At 38.1% G+C, this 24,309-nt stretch overlaps 1 protein-coding gene across 5 annotated transcripts in view; it reads left to right on the forward strand.

The window, feature by feature from the left end:
* limch1b (LIM and calponin homology domains 1b) overlaps positions 1-24,309 on the forward strand; it is a 97,062-nt gene that overhangs the window by 55,137 nt on the left and 17,616 nt on the right. For all 5 annotated transcript variants that reach the window (XM_060884467.1, XM_060884466.1, XM_060884465.1 and 2 more), the window contains 4 exons: positions 3,253-3,283; positions 6,985-7,095; positions 10,040-10,238; positions 14,079-14,331. In XM_060884467.1, coding sequence (XP_060740450.1) covers positions 3,253-3,283; positions 6,985-7,095; positions 10,040-10,238; positions 14,079-14,331 — 594 coding nt within the window. The remainder of the gene's footprint in view (positions 1-3,252; positions 3,284-6,984; positions 7,096-10,039; positions 10,239-14,078; positions 14,332-24,309) is intronic.

The raw sequence follows: 24,309 nt of genomic DNA on the forward strand, positions 1-24,309 counted from the left end.
CTAGCTAGTTTTTGGATAAGTGATATGTGTCATCTTCGAGGGTTGACATGTTTACCATGTTTGATTTTATTTTGGCTCGGTTTTTACTGTAAGGTTTTACATGTACTAGCCTAGTTTTTTAAACAGCTAAACAGCTAATTAGCAGTAGCTAGAGGCTGGTTGCGTCGTAGACTATATGAACACTTCTCTGTTAGATCTGATTCTCTGTTTTTTTTTTCATTTTCACAAGTTCACAAGTAAACATGCATCTATTTTGTTTCAATTTGGAAATGTCTTTTAGCATTAAATAGCACTCAATTTTATGTTTCTTATGTTAGTTAGCAAGTAGTTGCAGGCTGCGGCTTCTTTAGGAGTGGGCTGGGGCTTTTTTAGTTGCGGGCTGGGGTTTCTTTAGGAGCGGGCTGGGGTTTCTTTAGGAGCGGGCTGGGGTTTCTTTAGGAGCGGGCTGGGGTTTCTTTAGGAGCGGGCTGGGGTTTCTTTAGGAGCGGGCTGGGGTTTCTTTAGGAGCGGGCTGGGGTTTCTTTAGGAGCGGGCTGGGGTTTCTTTAGGAGCGGGCTGGGGCTTCTTTAGGAGCGGGCTGGGGCTTTTTTAGTTGCGGGCTAGGGTTTCTTTAGGAGCGGGCTGGGGCTTCTTTAGGAGTGGGCTGGGGCTTCTTTAGGAGTGGGCTGGGGCTTCTTTAGGAGTGGGCTGGGGCTTCTTTAGGAGCGGGCTGGGGCTTCTTTAGGAGTGGGCTGGGGCTTCTTTAGGAGTGGGCTGGGGCTTCTTTAGGAGCGGGCTGGGGCTTCTTTAGGAGCGGGCTGGGGCTTCTTTAGGAGTGGGCTGGGGCTTCTTTAGGAGTGGGCTGGGGCTTCTTTAGGAGTGGGCTGGGGCTTCTTTAGGAGCGGGCTGGGGCTTCTTTAGGAGCGGGCTGGGGCTTCTTTAGGAGTGGGCTGGGGATTCTTTAGGAGTGGGCTGGGGATTCTTTAGGAGCGGGGTGGGGCTTCTTTAGGAGTGGGCTGGGGCTTCTTTAGGAGCTGGCTGCGGGTTCTTTAGGAGTGGGCTGGGGCTTCTTTAGGAGTGGGCTGGGGCTTCTTTAGGAGTGGGCTGGGGCTTCTTTAGGAGCGGGCTGGGGCTTCTTTAGGAGTGGGCTGGGGCTTCTTTAGGAGTGGGCTGGGGCTTCTTTAGGAGTGGGCTGGGGCTTCTTTAGGAGTGGGCTGGGGATTCTTTAGGAGTGGGCTGGGGCTTCTTTAGGAGTGGGCTGGGGCTTCTTTAGGAGTGGGCTGGGGCTTCTTTAGGAGTGGGCTGGGGATTCTTTAGGAGTGGGCTGGGGCTTCTTTAGGAGTGGGCTGGGGCTTCTTTAGGAGTGGGCTGGGGCTTCTTTAGGAGTGGGCTGGGGATTCTTTAGGAGCGGGCTGGGGCTTCTTTAGGAGCGGGCTGGGGCTTCTTTAGGAGCGGGCTGGGGCTTCTTTAGGAGCTGGCCGGAGTGTCTTTAGGAGCTGGCTGCGGGTTCTTTAGGAGTGGGCTGGGGCTTCTTTAGGAGCTGGCCGGAGTGTCTTTAGGAGCTGGCTGCGGGTTCTTTAGGAGTGGGCTGGAGTTACTTGCGATGTATTTTAATGCAAATAGGATTAAAATGCAATGTAAATCTATTTCCCCATTAGATTGTCTTTCTCATATCTTTTCCTTAGCATCAGTCTTTCCACTGAAATGACTGGTGGTGCTGTCAATAAAGTGAGCACAGAGTGAAACTATGCAGCCTGGCAGTGTGATGATGGAAACACAGAGCAGATTCTGACAGGTATTAAGAGAAAGAGAAAGAGGGAGAGAGGATGGTTATCTGTGTTATCGGGACTTGTGATTTAATACACTTTGGAATTTGTCATCGCTGGCTTACTTTAGCAAATAAAAATGCTCCTGCTACTTCAGAAGCACAAAGAGGTCGTAGTACTGTAAGCTTGCAGGCAGGTGGAGAAAAAAAGAGGACAAGGTTGCCAGATCTGCCAGATGTTTCTGTCTTGCAAACTATCTAGATAAACTGCAAATGCTTCCTCTTCTGACCTCTTCCATCAACAAATTGTTTCCTAAATACTCAAAGCAGTCTGTCTGGGACCAGCAACCATCCCAGAGTTAAAATCACAGAGATGAATGAATGTATGACAGTATACAATGGCTGGTTATTTTAGTAGTCACAATATCGGAAAGTTTGAAAGATTTTTGAGATTTGGAGCAAAACTGTTTATCAGAACTTTCCATCTATTCCTCATCATCTCTTTTCCTCCTCCTCCTCCTCCTCCTCCTCTTTCCCTCTCTTTCCTGACCATGCCTCTTGGTGCCACTTCTTTTTATTGGAAGTTAAATTAGGAACCTCAAAAGCTGTAGCTGTTATTTCAGGATGAAGACGAATAATTGGTGTCTTGTTATGATATTTCCTAACTAGTACAGTATCCTGACATCCTGAAGATACAAAGTCTGACTGTATACATTTAAGATGCACATAATCTCCTCTTTATCTCTCTGTTCTTTGAATGATATTTGGTTTGGTTTTCAGACTGCATACATCTAATAGCAAGAGGTGGAGTTTATCATGCAATTTGAAAATAAAAAATCCTGAAATCCTGAAAATGAAGAATCCTGGCTATTTCCTAACTTTTGTGGGGGATGAAGAGAAGAACTCTCTCATTTGCTTCCAGGATGTTAATGTCTGTATGTTTGTTACTTGTAACAAATTCAAGAACGCTAGATATGTGTTTCCATTCAAAATTAGAAGGTTATTAAAGGTTTTCAAATTTGGAAATATTTAAAATAAAGAAAGTAAATGTTTAATATCCTGAATATTTTCTACTCATGCAATATATATATAGATCCCTATTTAAATGTATGCAGATGTGTGATATTGACAGTGTTAACTTATTTGCACAAAAGATCTGATTTTTTTTCCCTGCCTAATCTCGTCTTCTGAAGCCTGTGTTTAGATGACACGCTGAATTTGATCTAAAATGGATCTTAAGGTTTTAAATAATCTTGTGGAGCCCATACCAGCTCATGTGTACTCTAAGAAACTCTAGTAAACATTCAGCTTTTCACTCGAGTTGTCAAAGCAGTATTATTTGTGATGAAACTTGTCATATTAAAATAGAAACGAATGCAGAGCATAAGCATTTTACTAGTTTTTACAGATACCAAAGTGTATATACCAATGTTTGTATCTAAAAGTGGTATTTATTCCATGAATTCTCTCTCTCTCTCTCTCTCTCTCTCTCTCTCTCACTCCCACAGAGGCTCAGACTGCAACAAGAGGCTGAAAAATGTAAGTATAATTACACATTTCTGTTTCAATATTCAATTATATCGAGTTCTACCCATAAGTCTATATTTTCAAATTGAAATGTTATTTAAGATTTTAAGTGAACGTGCCTTTGCTCTATTGCAAGCCCATTTTAACACAGTGAACTCCAGATCTCTTCCTGTACTGTAGGTCTCTTTTACAGAGTACAAAATTCAGTTCTGCCTGCAGTCACACACATATTCAGTGTACTGGATTAGCCGGATCTTAACTGCGTGCATAATGAAGAGAGATCTCAGAGTAGAGTTATTGATACATGATCTCATTATGCATTATGGTATATTAAGTAAAGAATAAGAGATTATTGGTTATACTTTTATAGAGCAATCATTATGGTTACTAAATAATCCACTCTTTGTTAGAGCGATACTTGCCGTTACCACCCCAGAGTAAATTATTATCCTATAAACAGTGGTTATTCCACTTTTTTCCACAGGTTTCCTGGTTTCCACACTTTTTTAATTAACTAAAGAATGACACATCACATAATGTTTTTATATTAAACTTGCAAACTCCTTTTCCTTGAAGACTTTACCATGGCGGAAAACCTACTGCCCTTTAGAGCAATAACACCTTTCTTAAATTTTAAATATGTGTCTTTTTACAGAAAACCTTACTGTATCAACAATAGTTTAGTTTGTTAAATAAAAAATATTTGAATCTACTGTATGTATTTTTTTTTAATTCATTCATTATTAGACTTTCATTAAGCGGAACCTTGTATATGACGTGTTACATAGAAAAGATAAAATATTACAGCAAGCTCATCAATATTAACCTTTAATCGTTGCTGTTAAGTTGGAGTTATTGTCAGAGCTGCTGTTATAGAACATGAATCAACACCTTCTGAATCGAGAATTCGGGTGCTGTGTATTATAAATAGTGTCATTTTGTTTTTTTTTCCACAGCACTGTTGAATGTTTATCCAGAAGGTGATTAATTTTCCTATACCAGCAGCTTTGACAGTATTCCCAGCTGCAAGGTTTATATTAATATGTTCTTTCTGATATGTGAGCGGTTCTATAATAAGAATACACACTTTGGCATGTATCACGGACGCTCCCTATAAAATTGCGTTTTCTTCGATATGGTAACGTTTACTTGAGGAGACGTTTATTTATATATTATTCTGTTGGTGCCTAGTAACAGTCAGCGGTAGTACTGTAATTATGTTCTGATATGAGAAAGTTGTCCGATTCTAAGAAAAGTCTCTGCGGTTTCTTGATAAGATCACAAGCTGTTGTTTTATTAACTTCAGGAGAGAGAAAAACAGACTTGTGAGTGAGGGACACTATAAATAACACTATAGAAATATGGATCTTCCACTTCGCTGTTAGCTGTAGGTGAAAAAAAAACAATGTTGGGTTTGGCTGCATTACATTACCATATACCATTTATATATTGAAGTAAACTGCTTGTTCTGTGTAGACGGCTAATAAAGTTTGGTAATAAAGCTCTAAATGAGATCAGTTTGATTACTAAGTCTCCATTTAGTGCTGTACAGAACTGGTTGAAACTATGTAAGCATGTATCTTTCTGTCTTTTGCAACTTTGCAGAATGATAGCAACTGCACACACATGCATACGAACACTCATTCCTGCTTGCCATGTTTTGTCAACAGGAATAATCTCTGACTGTATAGATAAATATCTCTAGTTTACAGTATTTCTTGCCTCCCTTTTGCTTTTAGTTTTTTGGTTGAAATGAGGATTATGTTGCTGTATTGTTGAACATTTGTTGAAGTTTGTGTTTTGATTGAATATTAACCGTACATTATATTACAATCTGTCAGTTATTTGCAGTGTTGTATAAAGTATTAGAAAGCAATACTTGAGTAAAAGTACAAGTATTGTACTAGAAAAAGACTTTGGTAGAAGTGAAAGTTACCTTTTAGAATATTACTCAAGTAAAAGTCTTAAAGTATCTGATATTTAATGTACTTAAGTATCAAAAGTAATTTTCTGATATTTAATGTACTTAAGTATTTGAAGTAAAAGTAAAAAGTAAAATTTCTGTGATTTTTCGGTAGGCATAAGAGCAGGGGCGGTTCTAGAGTTAAATTTTTAGGGGGTTTTAGCACTCAGTGAGAATTTAAAACAAGAAGAGTTTTATATTATATATTATATGACTACATAGTAAGCCAAAAGTTATGGTATTATTTAAAATGGCAAAAGTGGACACCAAAGTTTTATGCATGATGTAATGATGCCAGTCTTGAATCAAATCAGTTTATGTACTGTATGTGTGCATTCTCTACAAACAGTGTGTCCAATGAATGCAGTCATTAATAAAAAAAAATATTCACAAGACAAAGACCAAATCAATAAATGTTATTTTTATTTAGTATTGAATGCATTGTTTGCATTAATATTTTGTTTGTGCTATCAACTGTGGTAATAAGAATAGTGAAATTTCACTGCTTTTGGTTGCCGTATTTGCGGCTTTCAGCCGATTAACGTTATAGATAACGCTGCGCGTGCCTGTGCTTCTCCGTAGAAAGTGAGGACGTGCACAATACAATCTAGGAGCAGTAATTCGCCAAACCTCCCTTATTGCAGTCGCACACATTTCTTCTAATTTTATTTTGTAGTAACGAGTAACGATGATGCTTAGTGGAAATATAGCGGAGTAAAAGTATACATTTTATCTAGGAAATGTAGTGGAGTAAAAGTGAAAGTTGACATAAATTTAAATAGCGAAGTAAAGTACAGATACGTGAAATTTCTACTTAAGTACAGTAACGAAGTATTTGTACTCCGTTACATTACAACACTGGTTATTTGACAGTGATAAAAGAGAAGGTTGTTTTAAATAGATTTTTCCTGGAAAATAGCTGAAGGCCCACATCCTGAATGTACAGCTCCAAGAACTAGAAAAGTTTATTTATGGTTGTGTCCTGTCTGGTGACTTGTGCTTTCAAGTGGCCCTTAGCCAAGGATGCTGATTTAAGCATAAATCACAAGCTCACTGGGACTTTATAGGGTTGCATTGCTGAAATTTCTAATTCAGGATCCTGATACATCGTGAGTACAAGTGGTATGACAAACAGCCTTTTGAATAAAGATTTAGGATTTGTTTTGTGTTTTATTTTTTTTGTATCTGAAACTATGGCTAATGATTGTGCAGATCTTTTTCTATCTCTTAGAAGACAACCCACTGTCTTGATTATTTATGGTGCCTCCATAAGGCAGCCGTTGTCTTGTTTGTACAGAAGGCCACCAAACATACAGTGTTGTGTATTGTAGTAACACATTGCTAGCATTGTACAATCACCACTGGGGTTTTTTTTTGTGCGGTCTATGTGCTGGCTGTGTTTGTGTGTATGTATTTGTGTTAAGTACTTGAACAGCCCAAACTACGTTCCACATTACCATGGAAGAAACACTCTTTTGTTGTAGGATGAATGGGTGAGAAATAAAAACAAAGGTTGTTTGCTTTGCCCGTCACGTTATCAATCTTTAGATAAGCTGTCATATCTGATATTCTACTGTAGAATAGGGTGACTGATTTTCTAAACATTGTTAAATTGAATACATACATTTATTGTCTTTATTTGGCATTTAATAACGTGTTGCAAAACAAATCTTGATAGATAGTTGATTTAAACAAAATAAAAAGCAGTGGATTATAATTTTATAGTTTATTGGTTTTGTTCTATTTCTAGGTTCTGATTACAATCTATTGGCTGGGTCGGGCAGCCAATAGCAGTGCCACATATAACGGGCCCACTCTGGATCTAAGTGAGTTTGAAGGACTGCTCTCACAGATGCGAAAGGTAAACACAGTACAACATATTCACCACTGTACATCATTATCATACAGCTCTATCAGTCTCATACACTACAGTATAGTATAAATCTTATCAATTTCACAGCGCACACTTCTGGCCTAGTGGAAAATGGTGCTTTCAGCCTGGACAACATTGTTAGCTCATTATATTTTAGCATTCTTAGCATGGTGAGTCAAGGCACTTTCTCAAATTGCTGTCTCAGTAACTTCAGGCTTCCTTCAAAGAAATGTACTATTGAAATAAATAGGGAGTACTATTAATATTACTTCCCAATTCTTGTAGTACCACTATGTCTTTTATATTACCACTCTATCAGTTATACACCAAACTATCACTTAATCATGTATCATACACAATAGCTCTATCAGTCTCTTTATTCTACTTACTCTAATACTAACACGACACAAATAATGATTAGCATTACAGTTGCTGTATTGAACCATTTGGAAAAACCATGAATTTAAGAATTTGGCCTGCCAGTTGATTATCCTTTGCTGACTTTTGGTGAAGAACTAGGCGAGGGGCAATAGCTCTTTTCTCATCTGGAAAACAGACATTTTATTTTTTAGTGTCATCATCACTTGGCATAATTTCAGCTATTTTATGACTTCTTAGGATGGATGTTTATAGGACCCTGAGTTACTTTTTCCTGAGAATGTGCTTATGGGGGCATGTGATTTTATAGAGATGGGTCAGAGAGCTCTATAAGGCTTATGCTCTCCAGAGATGAGCTCACACCGCTGGCCTTAGCAGTCAGGCCTGAGCAGTCAAGTTAAACTTTTATGAGGACACTGATGAAATGCACACAGGCATATGCAGATGTGGTTGTTATTGCTTTCATTCTGATTACGTACATGACTTACAGTGATGCAGTAAGTTCATTGCTAGAGAGACCAGATGCAGGGCTAAAGACATAAGATCAGTAAGGAGACGAATTTTGGCAGACTTTAATAGATTTTGCCCCCTCTTTTAGCATTTAATGAACTGATAGCATGCTTTTAAATAAAAGTCAATGATAAGAACAGATTGGACAGATTCAAAATGTCTTGTATGTTGAGTCAAACATGTAATGTGAAGTGCCAGTATAAAACAAACAACTAACCACTAATATAACCCTTATGAATAGGCAGATTAGTGTAAAAAGTAATTATAAATGGTTAAGCTTTAAGGGGTAACTGTTGTCTTTGGTCAGTTATGTTAGCTGCTTAGACATGTTATTTCTTTTACAAGAAATTTTACTAAATTGGATCTTTATACATTTTTGTTCTAATGCTTGAGCTGAATATTGCAAAATGTTGCAGAAGAGCTGATTTGAGCTTTGCCTATATACATTGTGAATTTGAGCCCAACTGCTACTTAAAAAATGCTGGTTAGCACTCATCAAAATAGTGCTGAGGTTTGCTCAGTTACCAAGGGAACAGGCACAGATCTTTATATAGTATAGATGCAGTCATGCACACACATACACAGAGTGAAGCTGCAGCCATAAGAAGGGGAATGATGTCAGTGAGCAATGATTTATTTCTCCTCCATGACATGTGCCTGTTTAATAGGTCTCACTCCTCACTCAGTTTTATGAACTGGACCTCCTTTCACAGGACATGCCAACTTGGTGCACAGCTTTAATGGAAATGTCATCTTCATTTTGTTGACATGGCACAAATTAGTTTGGAAAAATGCTGACTCCCCACACTTCACTTCTGTGACTGCTTCAATATAGTGTGTCTGTTTTGTCAGGGTAGAAAACCAGCAAATTGACTTGCTGTGCGTGCGGGTGTGCATGTATGTGTGTGCGTGTGTGTGTGTGTGCACGAGTGCTGCTGGAGAGAAGATTTAGTCTCAGTTAGGAATGTGTCTTGCAGTGAGAGCCATCAAAGTGAGCCATTGTACCCAGGGACATACTGCATGAGTTTCAGACAAATCAGACGTCACATCTTCTTTAACATGATCTCCTAGAGCATTTTTTTTTTAAGCCCTGCTACTAAAGTACCCCTGTCTTGCACAAAGCTCCCTCAACGCTGGCACATCTCAGCTACCCTTTTATTGTCACAGTTGCCACTAAAAATAACCAGGTACATTTTGGCATTTTGTATTAGTAATTTCTTGTTTGTAGCTTGTAGGAACAAGTTGAGAAATACCAGTAAAAATGCCATCAAGAAATACAAACCAAAAATGGACAGACATTTTAAAGACAAGGTTAAAGTAAAAGTAGTTTTATATAAATCAAAAAAAATCAAAAAATCGATAAATTATATACTTCCAGTGTTTCTCCCATTTTCTCCCCAATTTGTTTACCTGCCAATTTGGTCACCTGCCAATTCCCAACCTCCAGCCAGCTCTGACCATAATACAATATGATAGCGGAGAGCTTGGTGGAAGGTAAAACAGCTACTGACCAGGAAGAGGGAAGGCTAACTCACGCCCCCAACAAAAGAGGTGAAGCCAGCTAATTTTTCAATTAAATGACAATCAAAAGGAAGCACTGTCTGCCCTTCTCTGCATACATGAGCTCACAAAGCCCCAATATAATCTGGGTGTGATTGCAACAAGGAAAAAGGACAAAAAAATATACTGATATTCACTTAAAATCCTGACAGTGGAGCACATTTTTGAAAGTGTAAGGTGATTAGAAAATTATTTATGGGGTTATTACATACTTATGCAGGGATAAGAAGATTTGCAAAATGATGGAATGAACAATGGGAGCAAGTCAGAAACAGGAAGCCACATGCACTAAACTGAAAAGAGTGAACGACAGAGTGAAACTTGGAAAGAGGATGAGTGTAGAGTGATGGGGAAACAGCTAGCTGGGCTTTTAGGAATAGTCATAACAGCTTTCACTTCTCCCCAGGTATTAGACTTGTTAGCTCTCTTTAAGGGAAACTACATATATTTAAACTTTGTGTGTGTGTGTGTGTCTGTTTTTCAGGAGGTAGAGGACTGGGACAGCCCAAAGCGCAGCATTAGGGATAGTGGTTACATCGATTGCTGGGAGTCAGAGCGCAGTGACTCTCTGTCGCCGCCCAGGCACACCAGAGACGACTCTTTTGACAGTCTGGACTCCATCGGATCTCGCTCACGCCACACGCCCTCTCCGGATGGCCTGTTTGCCCGCAGCTCCAGCGATGGTGAGCCCCTCATACGCATAATGTCTCAGACAGAACATTACATCTTTGTGTTAGCGATTTGGCACATGTCTCCAGTATTGAAAGCCTGGAGGAATGAAGCATAGAAATGAATAAAGTTGGTAAAATTAGCTGCGATAGACTGGAGTTTTATGTAGAGAATATTCCTGCTTCTGTGGCCATTACTCTGAGGATATTTTCTGTATTCGAAGCATGTGAAGGTCAGTTGAGGATACTGTCATTAGGGACTGATAGGGATGTTGCTTTTTGTTAATACATTATGGCACAGTAGCGGGTAGTGTTGCGACCACGGTCCACGGTATATAATAGAATTATATTTATATCACACTACAAAAAGGGAAACAGTTAGAATTGATGTCTTATTGTGCACTATTTTACAACATTTCTTTTGATGACAATAAAGCATTTATGAAACAACATACTAAATGTTCGCTTGTGTGCAAATGTTGCCTTTACATCCATCACACATTCCCCAGTCATGTCTAATAATAACATCATATTAAATGTACAGTGTAGTTGTTATGATATAGTGAGGATGGATGTTAAAACATGATTTGGATGTGACAGCTATTCACAGCGTGCAGTGTATTCATTTTGGCTGTGTGCGTTGCCATAGAAATGATTGATTTCTAGGTCTGTAAGGATGAACAGCTCCAGGGGGAGTCTTTGAGGCGAGAGTATAATTTTCATCAAGAAGTAAATGCTCTAATATGTTGATGTAAGCATGTACACCATAGAGGTTATTTTTTAGCTCAGGATAAATTACTCCATATCATATGACAATGGTAGTCCATTACAACCTTCTTTATCAACAAAATCGTAACGCAAGACTTTTTAAACTGGTGCATGTCATTCTTTCCAATTTGCTTATTCATTTAAGGGCTGTGATTTTAATTTGGATGTTCTTTTTATTAGCTTTTTACACAGCCCTTAGCACACAAGTTATATGTCCCCATGGTGGATATGATATCATCCTCTATAGCCAGGCATGGATAAGGACTGGTATCTGTTATTGATATCTGTGCTGTGTTTCTGGTAGCTCTGAATCTAACCTTAATACCAAATGTTTTCTTTATCCGAGACTTACTGCAGGTTCTATGTGCGGCAATTTTTTATTTCTTCAAGAAATAAAATTGAAAGGCAAGAAAGAAAGAAGGAGGAAATACTTCTGCAGTGATCTTTAGTAGTGGATGGCGAGAATCCTTTTTTAGCTCGCACACACGTTTGTCTTACTATCGTTGTAAGGACCATACAGTGACAAATTTATTGATGTAGCTATATTATACAAGATTTTATTTTTTTAAATTAAAGTAAAAAAAATAACATGCTCACACAAACCGCTTACTCTTCATCTATTGTTGGTTTTAAAGACCATGTAAAATGCAGGCCTGTGAATGAAGCAGGAAATTTAATTGCTGAGTCAGATCTGTTAAAGCCAATGAGGCTTGGCTACACACACACACACACACACATAGACTCCAGCTTCTATCTACTAATGGACTATCACCTCTTTTTGTTTTCTGTGGATGATACCCAATGCATTGGCCTTTCAGTGTCATTTTGAATCAGCTGATCAACACCAGACAAGTCAGACAGAAGCTTACACCAAAGTTCTTGATGCTCATGTACTTGGATAAAGCATAAAATGAAGCACATCAAAGAGTCCATACACTTTAACCCCAAAGTTTTCAAGCCGATGCTTTAACTGTCACAAAGCATTCTGCTCATTTCAGTGCTGTTGACATTCAATGACATCAAAGTATCGTTTGAATATCAAACATATCGTTCTAAGGACCCCTACATGTGGGAATATAACATTTGCATGCCCTTTTTGTGCTGTAATTTTAGCGCCTTTGAAACAGTTCCAGATGGGAGTGTCAGTAATTCCTTTTTGAGTAAACATTGCCTCAGTCCATGTTCAAAGCTTGAGCTCACAGAAATGCTGTTTCAAATGTGATGGCTTTGTAAATATTTAATAAAAGTGAAGTGGAATCTTAAACAGCTACTTGTATTTTTTTTATATGCAGGTTTGAAAGGAAAACTGGGACATAATTAGCTGACAGTTGAGTATTTTATAAGGCCAGGCTACACATTACTGAGCTTGGGAAACTGTTGATTGCTGTGGAACACACCCCAGTGAGTAGTTAGGGTTTTATGTAAGAAGCCTGAGAAATTTTGACGCTTTCCAAAGCAGATTGTCTAATGGCGGAATAACTGAATGAGCATCTACCCAAAAAATTGTTAGCCCGCTAACCTTCAACTTGTGTGTTTCTGCATATAGTCTGCTTTTATCCAAACAGTATAAGTTATGTCGAGTCCACTAAAATAATTATAAAACAGACCAGAAGGCTGTAGCCCTTTCCAAGTAGACTTCAAAACAAAGAAGAAAGAAGCCTTTTTCTATTCAAAGAAATAACATATTTATAATGCATTACTGGAATCAAAAAACAACAAAGCTAGACTTAAGGGAAGAATGTTGTTATCCAGTATCATCCATCAAGTTGAGGTCATGCTACGTTCTTAGAATGGAGAGTTTCATCTGCCTCCCAAAGGGTGCTTCAGTATATTCAGAAGAGAACATTTAGGCTTGAACTTTCAACTGTTCAAAAAAGCCATAAAGTGTCTTCAGGAGTATAAGTCAAAAAAAAACAACCTACTCTCCTTGGCCTCTGATCTAATAAGATTTATTTTTATATCTATTTGGTCATCTTTATTTTGATTGCCTACATCTTCTAGTACTTTCCCCAGTGAAGAACCTGTCAATCACATTGATTAAGACATAATGTTTTAGACATATGGAATGTAGAAGAACTACAGTGTGTGTTTACCCGGAGCTATGGAAACGATCAAAAGGCTTAGATAGGGCTGGAGCCACATGTGTAGAAGGTTTCGCCAAAGAATGCACCAAGATGAAGGATGGCGGTTAAGAACCTTAAAAACCACCCTTAAAACCTGGTGATCAAGGTGCTTCTTGAGAATGCAGTTTTTAAATTATTGCAATTTTAAAGTGAAACAGTTCGTCATTTTCAAGTTATGGATGTGCAGTTTGTGGCTGATGGTGTAAATACTACCTTACAAAACCCAAAATATTGAAAAAATTATTTGGACATTTTATTATATTTTCATATTTTGTTTGTTAATGATGTAATGCCTATTTAAATTGCAAATAAGAAAATCACTTTGCTGGGGTGGTAGTCAGAGGAGGGGAGAAGGGCCTGAGATGGAAATATGTGGACTAAGTATAGTTGGACTTACAATCTACACAATAAGGGCAGAAACAGGAATCAGTAGGGAGATTATATTTCAAAGATGGTTTGGGAAAATCTATGCCACTCACAGGAGGAGCTGAAATCTTTGGCTTTGAATGGGGCTAGAGGTGTCCTTCTTAGCTTTTCTGGTTGATAGAAAGGAGAATGTCACTGTGATTAGGGACTAAGAGCCTGAGTATGTGAGGTATGAACTAGATATAGTTTTACATAACTTTACATCCAGACAGAAAGTGCTTTAGTACTAAACGTCCAAATTGTGAGGGGTGAATTGAGGGGCTTGAGCACCATACAAGCATCTTCTAGCAGAGCTGTGTTATTTACGATCTCATTGGATAGAGATCATGGTAGACTCTGGCGACATTATACCTCACAATTAGCTTGGGAATGTCTGGGGATAACCCAGGAGGGGCTGCAATTGAGACTTGAGGCAGGGAAGTCTTGACTGATCTTTTCTCCCACCAGGAAAATGAGGGATTACCTCAACTGCCCCTAACTGCTCCCTTATAAGTCGTGCTATTTTTGATAGCAGTGTTTTTGTGATCCGGTTATGCAGGCCGTGGCAGCGACTCGGAGTGCGACATCCCTTACAGGAAGCTACCGGATATGCGGCGAGATGACATGCTGATGCGGCGAACATCATACAGTGAACCGCGTACCGCAGTGCCCTTTAATCAGTACCTGCCAAACAAAAGCAACCAGTCATCATATGTGCCCATTCCTTTGCGTAGACAGCGCACAGAGCGTGAGGAGAGCTGCAAGAGCTGGAGCAGTGCCACCTCTCCGATAGGAGGAGAGAGATCTTTCAGGTAATGGCTACAATGAACACTGTGGTTATTGATTAAAGCATTATTTTTTTTTTAACTTGTATTACATTTATTGGATCATTAAAGGTAGGGTCTCTGTTGTTTGAAAGCCAATGTTGACATTTGAAATCACCAAAACAAACACGCCCCTAACCCAAATGGGTCCCACCCCTGTTTTGATAGCTCCAGCCCACATATACACCAGACAAGTATAACCCAAGTATAACCCAGACAAGTATTATGGCAGTACCTGTTGGGGCAGGCAGTACCTGTTGGGGCTGACCGAGGGTATATTTTTATCAATAAATGAACTCAATGAGTAATACTATGGTAATACAAATGTGTTTTTGTAGTACTGTGTGTTGTACCGTGAAAGGTTTAGCTCCGTTTCACGCGTTAGACGTTCAGTTCTCTCCAGCGCTGGAAAGCTGATCCTATATTAACACGGGTCCTGCTTCTTGCCTTACCGTAAGCCTTTCTTCGCTTTCTTTGTTTTTATCCACCATGTCAATGTTAAAACCGCTTTCTGCTAATGTCACACAGTCTCTCCGCCCATATTGACAAGACGACAAGACACGCCCCTTTCTGCTCATTGGCTACACGTTACTTTTGTTTTTGTTTTGTCTGGCCGCCCAACGCAGTTTTCTGATGCATTTCTCAAACAACGGAGACCCCACCTTTAATGGTAACATATTATTGGATTTTGTCTTAGGTCTTTGAAGAGTCAGAACTTCTGACTTTCAGGTCTAACTAATCTCTGACATGGCATCATCCACTATCACCAAGTTTTACTTCAAAACCATTGATTCTTATAAAATGTATGATGCAGCCATGGTTCTATGGCTAAGGGAGTTTCTTAAGATCTAGTGGAATATTCCCATGCGATAATTCCCCTGACCAATAGTACCAATAGCAATAATTTGTGAATGTGAGCGCAGGTGGGTAATCTATAAAAGGTCCCCACTGCTCAACATTTATTTTCATGGTCAAGCTCTCTACTGCTACATTTTCCTTTGTTTGGAAGGCTGCCTTTAGCATTACTTTTTCTGCAGTGGGCATTTTCATTAAGGACTAGGTTCAGCTGTAGAAATGTAACCCATATACGCCATTCCATTATAGGTCATATGAACCATTATGTCGGTTCTTTTGTGGCTACAACCTGACTTGAATTATGCGCAGACCTCTTCAGCCAGTGGTGTAGCTTTTATCTCAATTTTATCTCAATCTTAGCAAATAATCATTTGCCATTGCCACCAGTATGCGCATTTGAACAAGCTAACAATGCTCTACTTTCCAACGATTTGGGCACCGATCAATGTCTATCATTATCACCCAAGCTGTGCAAAGGATAACAAAGGATTAGAGTGCTGTACTGAAATATTTAATACACTTATTCCAATCTAGGGCAAGACAGTAATGACAAGGAGGATAAGTGTAAAGTGGGGACCTTTTATTGATAATGATATAGACAGGTGACAACTATGCTATTGGTACATGGCAATTTAAAAAGCCCCCTGGCTTTTCAAGACCGTTTATAGTAAAATGGCACAAGGATGGGTGCTTTCTGTATGGCTTCAGTATTAAGTAAAAATTGAGCTCAGCAGTACTCAAAGGAGTATTTGTGAATTGAGGATAATTGTTAGCTAAGAATCCTGGGATAAGTCAATACTCTAAACAAGACTTTGGCTCTTTGTTTGTTTGTAGGGGAAATAGGCCACCATTAGTTCTTAATGTTTATTACTTCAGGAATTAGAGCCTGTCCTTTTTATTATATGAGTCTGTAGCTCATGTTTCCCAGCAATAGCAGTGCACTACTGCCAGTGCTTTGTCTTCTGCCAAAAACATTCAGACAAAATATTGACTAAGCAGGCATATCAGCTGCCAGCACATTTAAGGAAGATGTCTGTTCTCCCAAAATGATGGCACCCTTAATCACTGCCAGATCACACATAGCAATCTTGAACCAGCAAACTTTGCTTCATTTTGGGTCAAATATTTCAAGAATATGTTTGGCATCATTGTTGGGGGCCAGTTTTTGGCATTATAGTGGCGACTTTTACAATGGAAAGTATGGGGGTTTCCTATTTTTCATGCAGTTGATGGAGACCAGATGTGGGTGGTAATTGAGTAAAGGCCTGAAAGCCAGAAGATTCCAATTTGTCCCTAACTGATCATGAAATTGTGTGGGAGAACACAGATAAGGGCAGGGAACACAATTCTGAATTCACACTTAAATGTATTTGATTTTATTTATCCCCTTTGTTTCACCTTGTTCTGGAATGTTCTTGGGAACATTTTTAGGCACATTTTGTGTGTATTTTCTAGTTGCTAAGTCAGAAGTTTATTTCTGCCAGTTACTATGTAAAATCTACAAAGGACAGTATTTTACCCTGTGTTTATTTTTACTTTTCTTGTGTATGATATGTGCATGATCTTTCATACTGGGCAGGTGCAGATTGGAAAAAATACATCATCTGGTTTCCAGAGTCAGCTGTCTATTTTTGGTGAACCTTTCCCCAATGTAGACTCAGATTCCTACCCCAATGTAGACTCAGATTCCTACCCCAATGTAGACTCAGATTCCTACTCTTGCCTTTAGTAGAACCTGATGTGGTCTTCTGATGTTGTAGGCAATCTACCTCATGATTGGTTGTGCTTTTTTGAATTCCCTGCTCACCACAGACTGAATGAAAGGTTATTTGACTTACTTTCAACTCGTACTAGTTTAACCATTTTTCTTGGACTTCTTTTATCATCAATGAGGTTTTTACCTCTAGAACAGTTGTTCACTTGATGTTTTTTTTTTTTTTTTTTTGCACCATTCTACAGAATATAAACTGGCAAGAATGTGCATTTGTGTAGGTGTTCTTAGTGAGGTTGGCTGTATTTAGGTCTTGACCACCATTGTGTTTGTGCTGTTAGATTGCACCCTGCTATAAGAAGTGCAGACCTTTTGATGTCCATATTCAAGTTCTGAAAATAATTTTGCCATGGAACCAGAACTTTTACTTCAGGTATTTCAAACTGGAGACCTCACCTCAAACCCCAGATCTCCAACAGATAAGGTACACATATGATAAAAAGGTCATGAAGGAGAATACACATTTAAGCACCACATCATACAACACAATTTGAAATTGAACACAAATAATAATGGTGAAGGTTTCCCTAAATGCGTTATAGCCCTATATTCTATCTATAGCACAACATTAAAAAAAGGCTCCATACTGAATGTCACATTGGTGGTCCAAGATGTACCACCTCACCAAATGTACTTAAAAAAAATTCTTTTGAATTTTTGAAAAATTCTTCAAGAAATGTCAAACGTAATTGAAATGAATTGTTCAAGGATTAAAGCTGTATTACTACCTACCCTTGCAATTGCTGCAATGTGGTGATGCTCTGGCATCTCAGAAATGTCCTACACATCCTTAGTAGAACAGGAACTTTAGTAGCCTTAGTAATTCTGTTGGATATTAGTCCACAGTGTGTACAAATTTCACAGGTATTTATTTATCAAAACTTCATTTTATCTTTGCAACCTATTTAAAGTGTCTACCTCTGTTTCTCACATGCTATTTGTTTTTGATTAGATGTACAAAACTGAAGAAGGCTTTACTGGCTTTTTCTCAGCTTCCAGGAATAAAGCTTTGCTCTGAGACCTTAAGCTGAGGTACTGGCCTCCTTCTTGGTCTCTGACGAACAGCAGTATTCAGGGCCAGATGTTATTATTTGGAGCTCCTGGACAAGTTTCTGCTGTTAAGAACTTTTGCAGTCCAATTTACTGTGTTGTGGAATAACTGGTCTGCTTCTGTAAAATCCTTCTTGAATTCAACATCTCAGATAAGGCTATTCAGAGAGGCCTGGGGTGGCATTTATGAAAAAGCTTGACCTAATGGGCTCCAAGCAGGATATAGAAAATGTCAGCTTTGTTTACAAGAGACAAATTGATTTAGGTCATTTCAGAGTGACACGGGAGAAATGCACTTGTGGAAACATAGAAATGCACTTGTGGAAACATAGAAATGCACTTGTGGAAACGTAGTTTCATGGTAAGATGATGAGAGGAGATCAATTGCTTGTTTCCCATTAACACTCAGTCAAAAAAAGTTATACATTCTGTCTAAAACTCTGAAAAGGATAAGTGAAAGAAAATTATTTCCCCTTCTAAATGATGATGCCCAAAAACATGAAACATGCCCAAAGGTCCCATAGGAGTTCAATTATTTGAAGAAATGCATTTCTTTTTACTTGGATGCAAATCTTTTTAATCCATTGTAACATTAGGCCTTTTTTCTGTTTAGCAAATAAGACCCAGAATCCATGTCATATAATCCTAGGCTTTCATACAGGGTGGCTTGTTATTCTGTGCATTTTATTACACACCTACTCATTATATTTTCATCCATGGAGTATTACAAAATTAATAGTGCTTTTTCTGTTCCTTTCTAAAAACAGACTCACTCTCACCCAAACACAAATAAACACACATAAAGCACATACACACTCCACCCAGAGGAAGACGGGAAACGATCAGGCTTCCTGCGTTTCACCTCGGCATAGCATTGCTAGGCTGAGTTGGACTTGCCCATGCATGGACAATGTAAGAAAATTATAACATGACCCTGTGCTCCATACACAACACAATAAAACACTTGAATGATACAATAGTGAATGTGATCACTGTTGACTAATGTTGTGTAAGTAAAATGTCTCATAAACAGACCAAGGCATCATTGCAGACCTTAAAAAAAATTAAAAAGCAGAAAAAAGTAAAAGCAAAATAATTGTAATGTTTGTTTAGTGATTCAAATGTTTCTGTCCGTTTTCAGATTTAAATCTGAAGTGGGTTCAGTTTTGTTTTGCAGGTCTTTTTTTTTTTCACATTTTCTGTAGTTATTATTTTTTATTTTTTATTATTATTTATTTTTTTTTGTACCTGGCCTATTTTATTTTATTTATTTATTTTTTTTTAGCTAATTAGTTGGTTCTGTTTCCCAAAATATTAATTAATAGCCTAACTGAATCCCCTGTGACAGTGACCAAACAGTTAAGCTAAGGATTAATAAATACTGTGAATGCTCCAAAAGTATTAGAAATCTGACCTATGTTTGTTTCTTCTGGGATAAATGTAAAAACTTTATCTCCACATGAGAAAAATGTAAAAGATGAATAGAGTGCCTCCTATATGGATCAGCATCCTTAGCATGCTGTAGTGCCAGTGTCTCATCATATTTATGTTCTCATGCTATTGTTTCACTTTCCATGATACTCTGCCTCTTCTCTGTTCTTACTGGCATTGGGCTTTTTTGTGTTGGTCTGCCTCACTTGTGGTAGGCATATGCCATCCTGAATTTAGGGAGGGATTTTGGAGCTGTGTTTCAGTTGATTGCTACAGAGGATCGTTTGTGTACTGGGGCCAGTAAAGAACCATCTTCTTTTAGTGAGACATGAAAGGTTTCATTCTCTCTCAGGCGTTTATATCCCTGCTATCATCCAGATGCAGTTTTAATATTAAGCTTTCTCGTGGTTATATTTCTCTCTTGACATGGTGAAGGAGCCTTAAGGAGGCTAGTCTGTAAGCTTTATAAATCATAATTGCTCAGTTGCATTGCTGTGCTTATACAGTATATAATATGTCAAATGTGTGTACAACAGCTATAGCTTTGATGAGAAGAAAGATTGGTGCCTGTATAGTCAAATTGTCTTTACTATAGTTGCTTTCCATCTCTTGCTTAGATTTACATTTACAGCATGTGGCAGAGCCATCGCCAAAGAGACTTGCTTGGAGTTCTCCATTAAAAACATATACTAACGCTAATGCAGAAAGGTCAATGTCTAAGAATCAACTAACATCCTGTTATTAGCATTTAACAGTTAGGTAACCCAAACAGATAATTATAGACCATGGTTTCACCACGGTTAATCTGTTCACAAGTGTTTCCTTTTGTCTGATTTTCTCACAAACATGAATGCAAGTAAATCGAAAACTTTATTTTAAATTGTCCGTACATGTGAATGGGAGCATGATTGTGTCTGTGTTAATTTTCCTGTAAAGTTCTTGTGGCTTTTCCAGTATGTAATACTGCCTTTTGTCTTGTGTTTCCAGTTAGGCTCTAAAATGGTCACAGTGGTGAATTGTTCATTATAACTGTACATCATTGTGTACACATACTGTATATATTAAGGCTAAATTAAGACTCATGCACAGCTGGAGAAATCATACATTCAAGCTCCATTGATCTAGCCTAGTCTTCTTCTTCCAATTTTGGCTTTTCTTGTTAGGGGTCACCACAGCAAATCAGTCTGTTTCCACTATCCTCTGCATCCTCTACTCTTGCACCTATTAATTTTATGTCCTCATTTAACACATCCAACATCCAAACTCTCCTGTTTGGCCTTCCTCTTGACCTCTTACCTGGCAGCTCCATCTCCAACATCCTTCTACCAATATAACCATCTCCCTCCTCTGTACATGTCCAAACCATCTCAATCTAGCCTCTCTGACCTTGTCCCCAAAATAGCCAACCTGAGCCGTCCCTCTTATGTGCTCGTTCCTAATCCTGTCCATCCTCGTCACTCCTAAAGAGAACCTCAACATCCTCATCTCTGCTACCTCCATCTCTGCCTCATGTCTTTTCCTCAATGCTACAGTCTCTAAACCATACAGCATAGCTGGTCTTACTTCTGTATTGACCTCACATAGTCCTATGTCTAATTAACATTTACATTTGTGGTATTTTGGCAGATGCTGTTATCCAGTGATACATTTTTAAATTATTTTATACAGTTAAGCAATTGAGGGTTAACTGTCAACATTCATTCATTCATTTTCTACCGCTTATCCGAACTACCTCGGGTCACGGGGAGCCTGTGCCTATCTCAGGCGTCATTGGGCATCAAGGCAGGATACACCCTGGACGGAGTGCCAACCCATCGCAGGGCATACACACACACTCTCATTCACTCACGCAATCACACACTAGGGACAATTTTCCAGAGATGCCAATCAACCTACCGTGCATGTCTTTGGACCGGGGGAGGAAACCGGAGTACCCGGAGGAAACCCCCAAGGCACGGGGAGAACATGCAAACTCCACACACACAAGGTGGAGGCGGGAATCGAACCCCGACCCTGGAGGTGTGAGGCGAACGTGCTAACCACTAAGCCACCGTGCCCCCCTAACTGTCAACAGTTTATTTTATTTTTTTGCTTGCTAATGTGTTTATAGTTGACTGTGTGTGCTAGCATTAGAGCTGTGAAACTTGGTTTTTGTTGCACAGCATTGTGTTTTGCTCAGCATTGACATTATTTTTAAGATTTATCTAACGCAAATCATGAAAAAGTGTACTTTAATATTCCCCAGTGTCTTGTAGGGCTACACTAGTAGTTCTTCATACCTTGACTTCTTCTTTTAAACCCATGGACTTGCCATCAATCCACAGAAGACAGTATACACAGACCAGAATAAATGAGTGTTTACCAGTGCACTTTGTCTGCTAACACCATAATGTGCACAACCAACTTTGTTCATTCTGCTTTGATGAGTACCACTTGGCTTGCAGACTCATCATGCTCACTGTTGTCCGTGGTGATAATCCCATCATTTTCTTGGCAGTAGTCCCACCCACTCTTACTCTGAGGTACTCCACCGCACATCCATGACTACTAACTCTATGACAACGAGAATCATAGTGACCGGCCCTCCTCTGTCCCACAAGCTGTGCCAGGTCCGCTTTCTCTACCAATCACAGACAAAGAGATAGATGCAGGGGGATTGACATGTAAGCAACGTGTAACTAAACTTTACATAAACATGGCCACCCTTTTTCAGCTGGACAAAGGTGTCTAACCTCCCTGGTTACCTATCTCTTTAATTAGATTTGTTGATTTGGTTTTTTTTTTTATTTTTTTTTGTATTGTAAGTATTTATCTATCTATCTATCTATCTATCTATCTATCTATCTATCTATCTATCTATCTATCTATCTATCTATTTATTTATTTGCTTGTTTGTTTTTATATTTGTTTGTTTGTTAATCTATTTGTTTATTTCTTTATCTATTTGTTTATTTTTTATTTAGTTGTCTGTGTCATTCTTTGTTTAAATGTTTATTTTTATTATTTACAAAAACTATGTCTCTGAAACTACTTTTAGTTATACTTTATACATAACTTTTTTGTCATTTGCCCTTTTATCCTCTGTACTGCAGTTTTTAAGGCTGAAGCAAGTTTGGCATTCTTATGTCTTATGGGGTTTGTTAAAGCTTGTAAACATGTGTGTTCATGCTGTCTATTTCCTGGAGACCATAGTCCCATAATCCCATAAAAAATTCCAGTGCTATTTATTTATTGCTTCCTCTCTCTGTTGTGAAATGAGATCTATCATGTCAAGGTATTTGAATTAGAATTAGGTGGACCCTAGAAAGGTCAAGACACAATTGAGACGATGTTTATTTGCTCAGTGCTGCCTTTTAATGAAAGTCTAAAAAGGGCAGGTGTCGTGCTTAATCAGTAAATCACACTCCTAACTTTATAGAAACAATTTAATGAAATATTTGGTTTAAGTTATTTGAAAATATTTCTGATTTCTCTGAAGAAAAACGTTTAGTGTAGCTCAAAGTAAGCACAAAACAAATTTCTCGGTTTCTTACTAATCAAAAATAAATTCCCCCGAAGTACCTGTATTTATGTCCTAGTGTTGGAAAGTTCATTAAAATTAATTTGTTTTTATATTAAAAATCTAGCATATTGTAAAATGTGCTGCAAAGAATGCTAAGTAAAAACATCTTGAATAAAATGTGTGGTAAATTGATATTCTTATTTCTAAATATTTCATAATTTTTTTTCTCATTATGTGATTGTTCTAACTGAAATATATTGTTAGATTATTCTTAATATTATTGGAACATTTTAAGTTTCACTTCTATTGGCACTATTCTATTGGCAGATCATTCTGCTTTTTACTATTGTCTTGAAATAGGTTTAATAATTATATATTGGGGTTATTGTAATCTTATAGGAAAAGCTGGATACGTATGACTAGATTAAATACATAATAATTTGCTAAAATCATTTTTGCTCTGTGCTGCATATAATAAATGCTTATGTATAGAATCCAATAACTATCCTTCGACTTGGATTTAGGATTTTACATTGTTTCATTTGATGATAAATACTGAGAAATGTGCGCATTCTTGTTTATGGAAAGTCCGCGTGGTTGAGTATTGCTGTGTTAATTTTAAACACTTTAGGTTCAGCGTCATAAATAAATAGCATCATATTGATTTAATCCAGTATCATTTGAACAGTTGAAGCTGATGTAATTTTCATTTGGTTGTTGATTTGTGTTTTGGTCTAGATTTTTTTTTCTTGTTTTACACTATAAAAATATTCAACCATTCGGTGATTTAATAAGGATTTAAATACATTTAATCAGTCAACACTGGCTTCTGCCTTTTTCAAGAACAGATAGTGATCGTTTGTCCAAAAATTGAATAAATAATAAATACCAGGACGTTGAACTACTGTCTAGCTACAATGTTGATTTGGCTGATATATCACAATTTACCAGTCTAAGTCAGATTTATTACCTTGGGTCAAACCTCCAAGCTATATTTATATTTGTTATATACATGCTGTATCTTGTTTGGCTGTGTTTTTTTGTTTTTTTTTGGAAGACATGATGTGTTTCTTGTGGTAGTTTTTATGATGGAACCACACTCTGTGTCACTAGTTTAGAGGAAAGCAGGCCACGACTCACTGTGTTGTGTTTGAAAGATTTATTAAAGGCATAGCTTCTAAGAAATTTGGAGGATATTTTGGCATTTGAGATTGTAAAGGATGTTATGATTGGCTTCTGCCTTGCTTAGGATGCCCTCTTGTGTCTGTAAAGGGGAATTATGCTGATTGATGGTATAACCTGAATACTCTCATACACACGCTATAGGTTTATATTTTGATTTGACAGTTTAATAAGG

Source organism: Tachysurus vachellii, chromosome 13, assembly GCF_030014155.1.
Source record: "Tachysurus vachellii isolate PV-2020 chromosome 13, HZAU_Pvac_v1, whole genome shotgun sequence".
NCBI classification, from domain to species: Eukaryota; Metazoa; Chordata; class Actinopteri; order Siluriformes; family Bagridae; genus Tachysurus; species Tachysurus vachellii.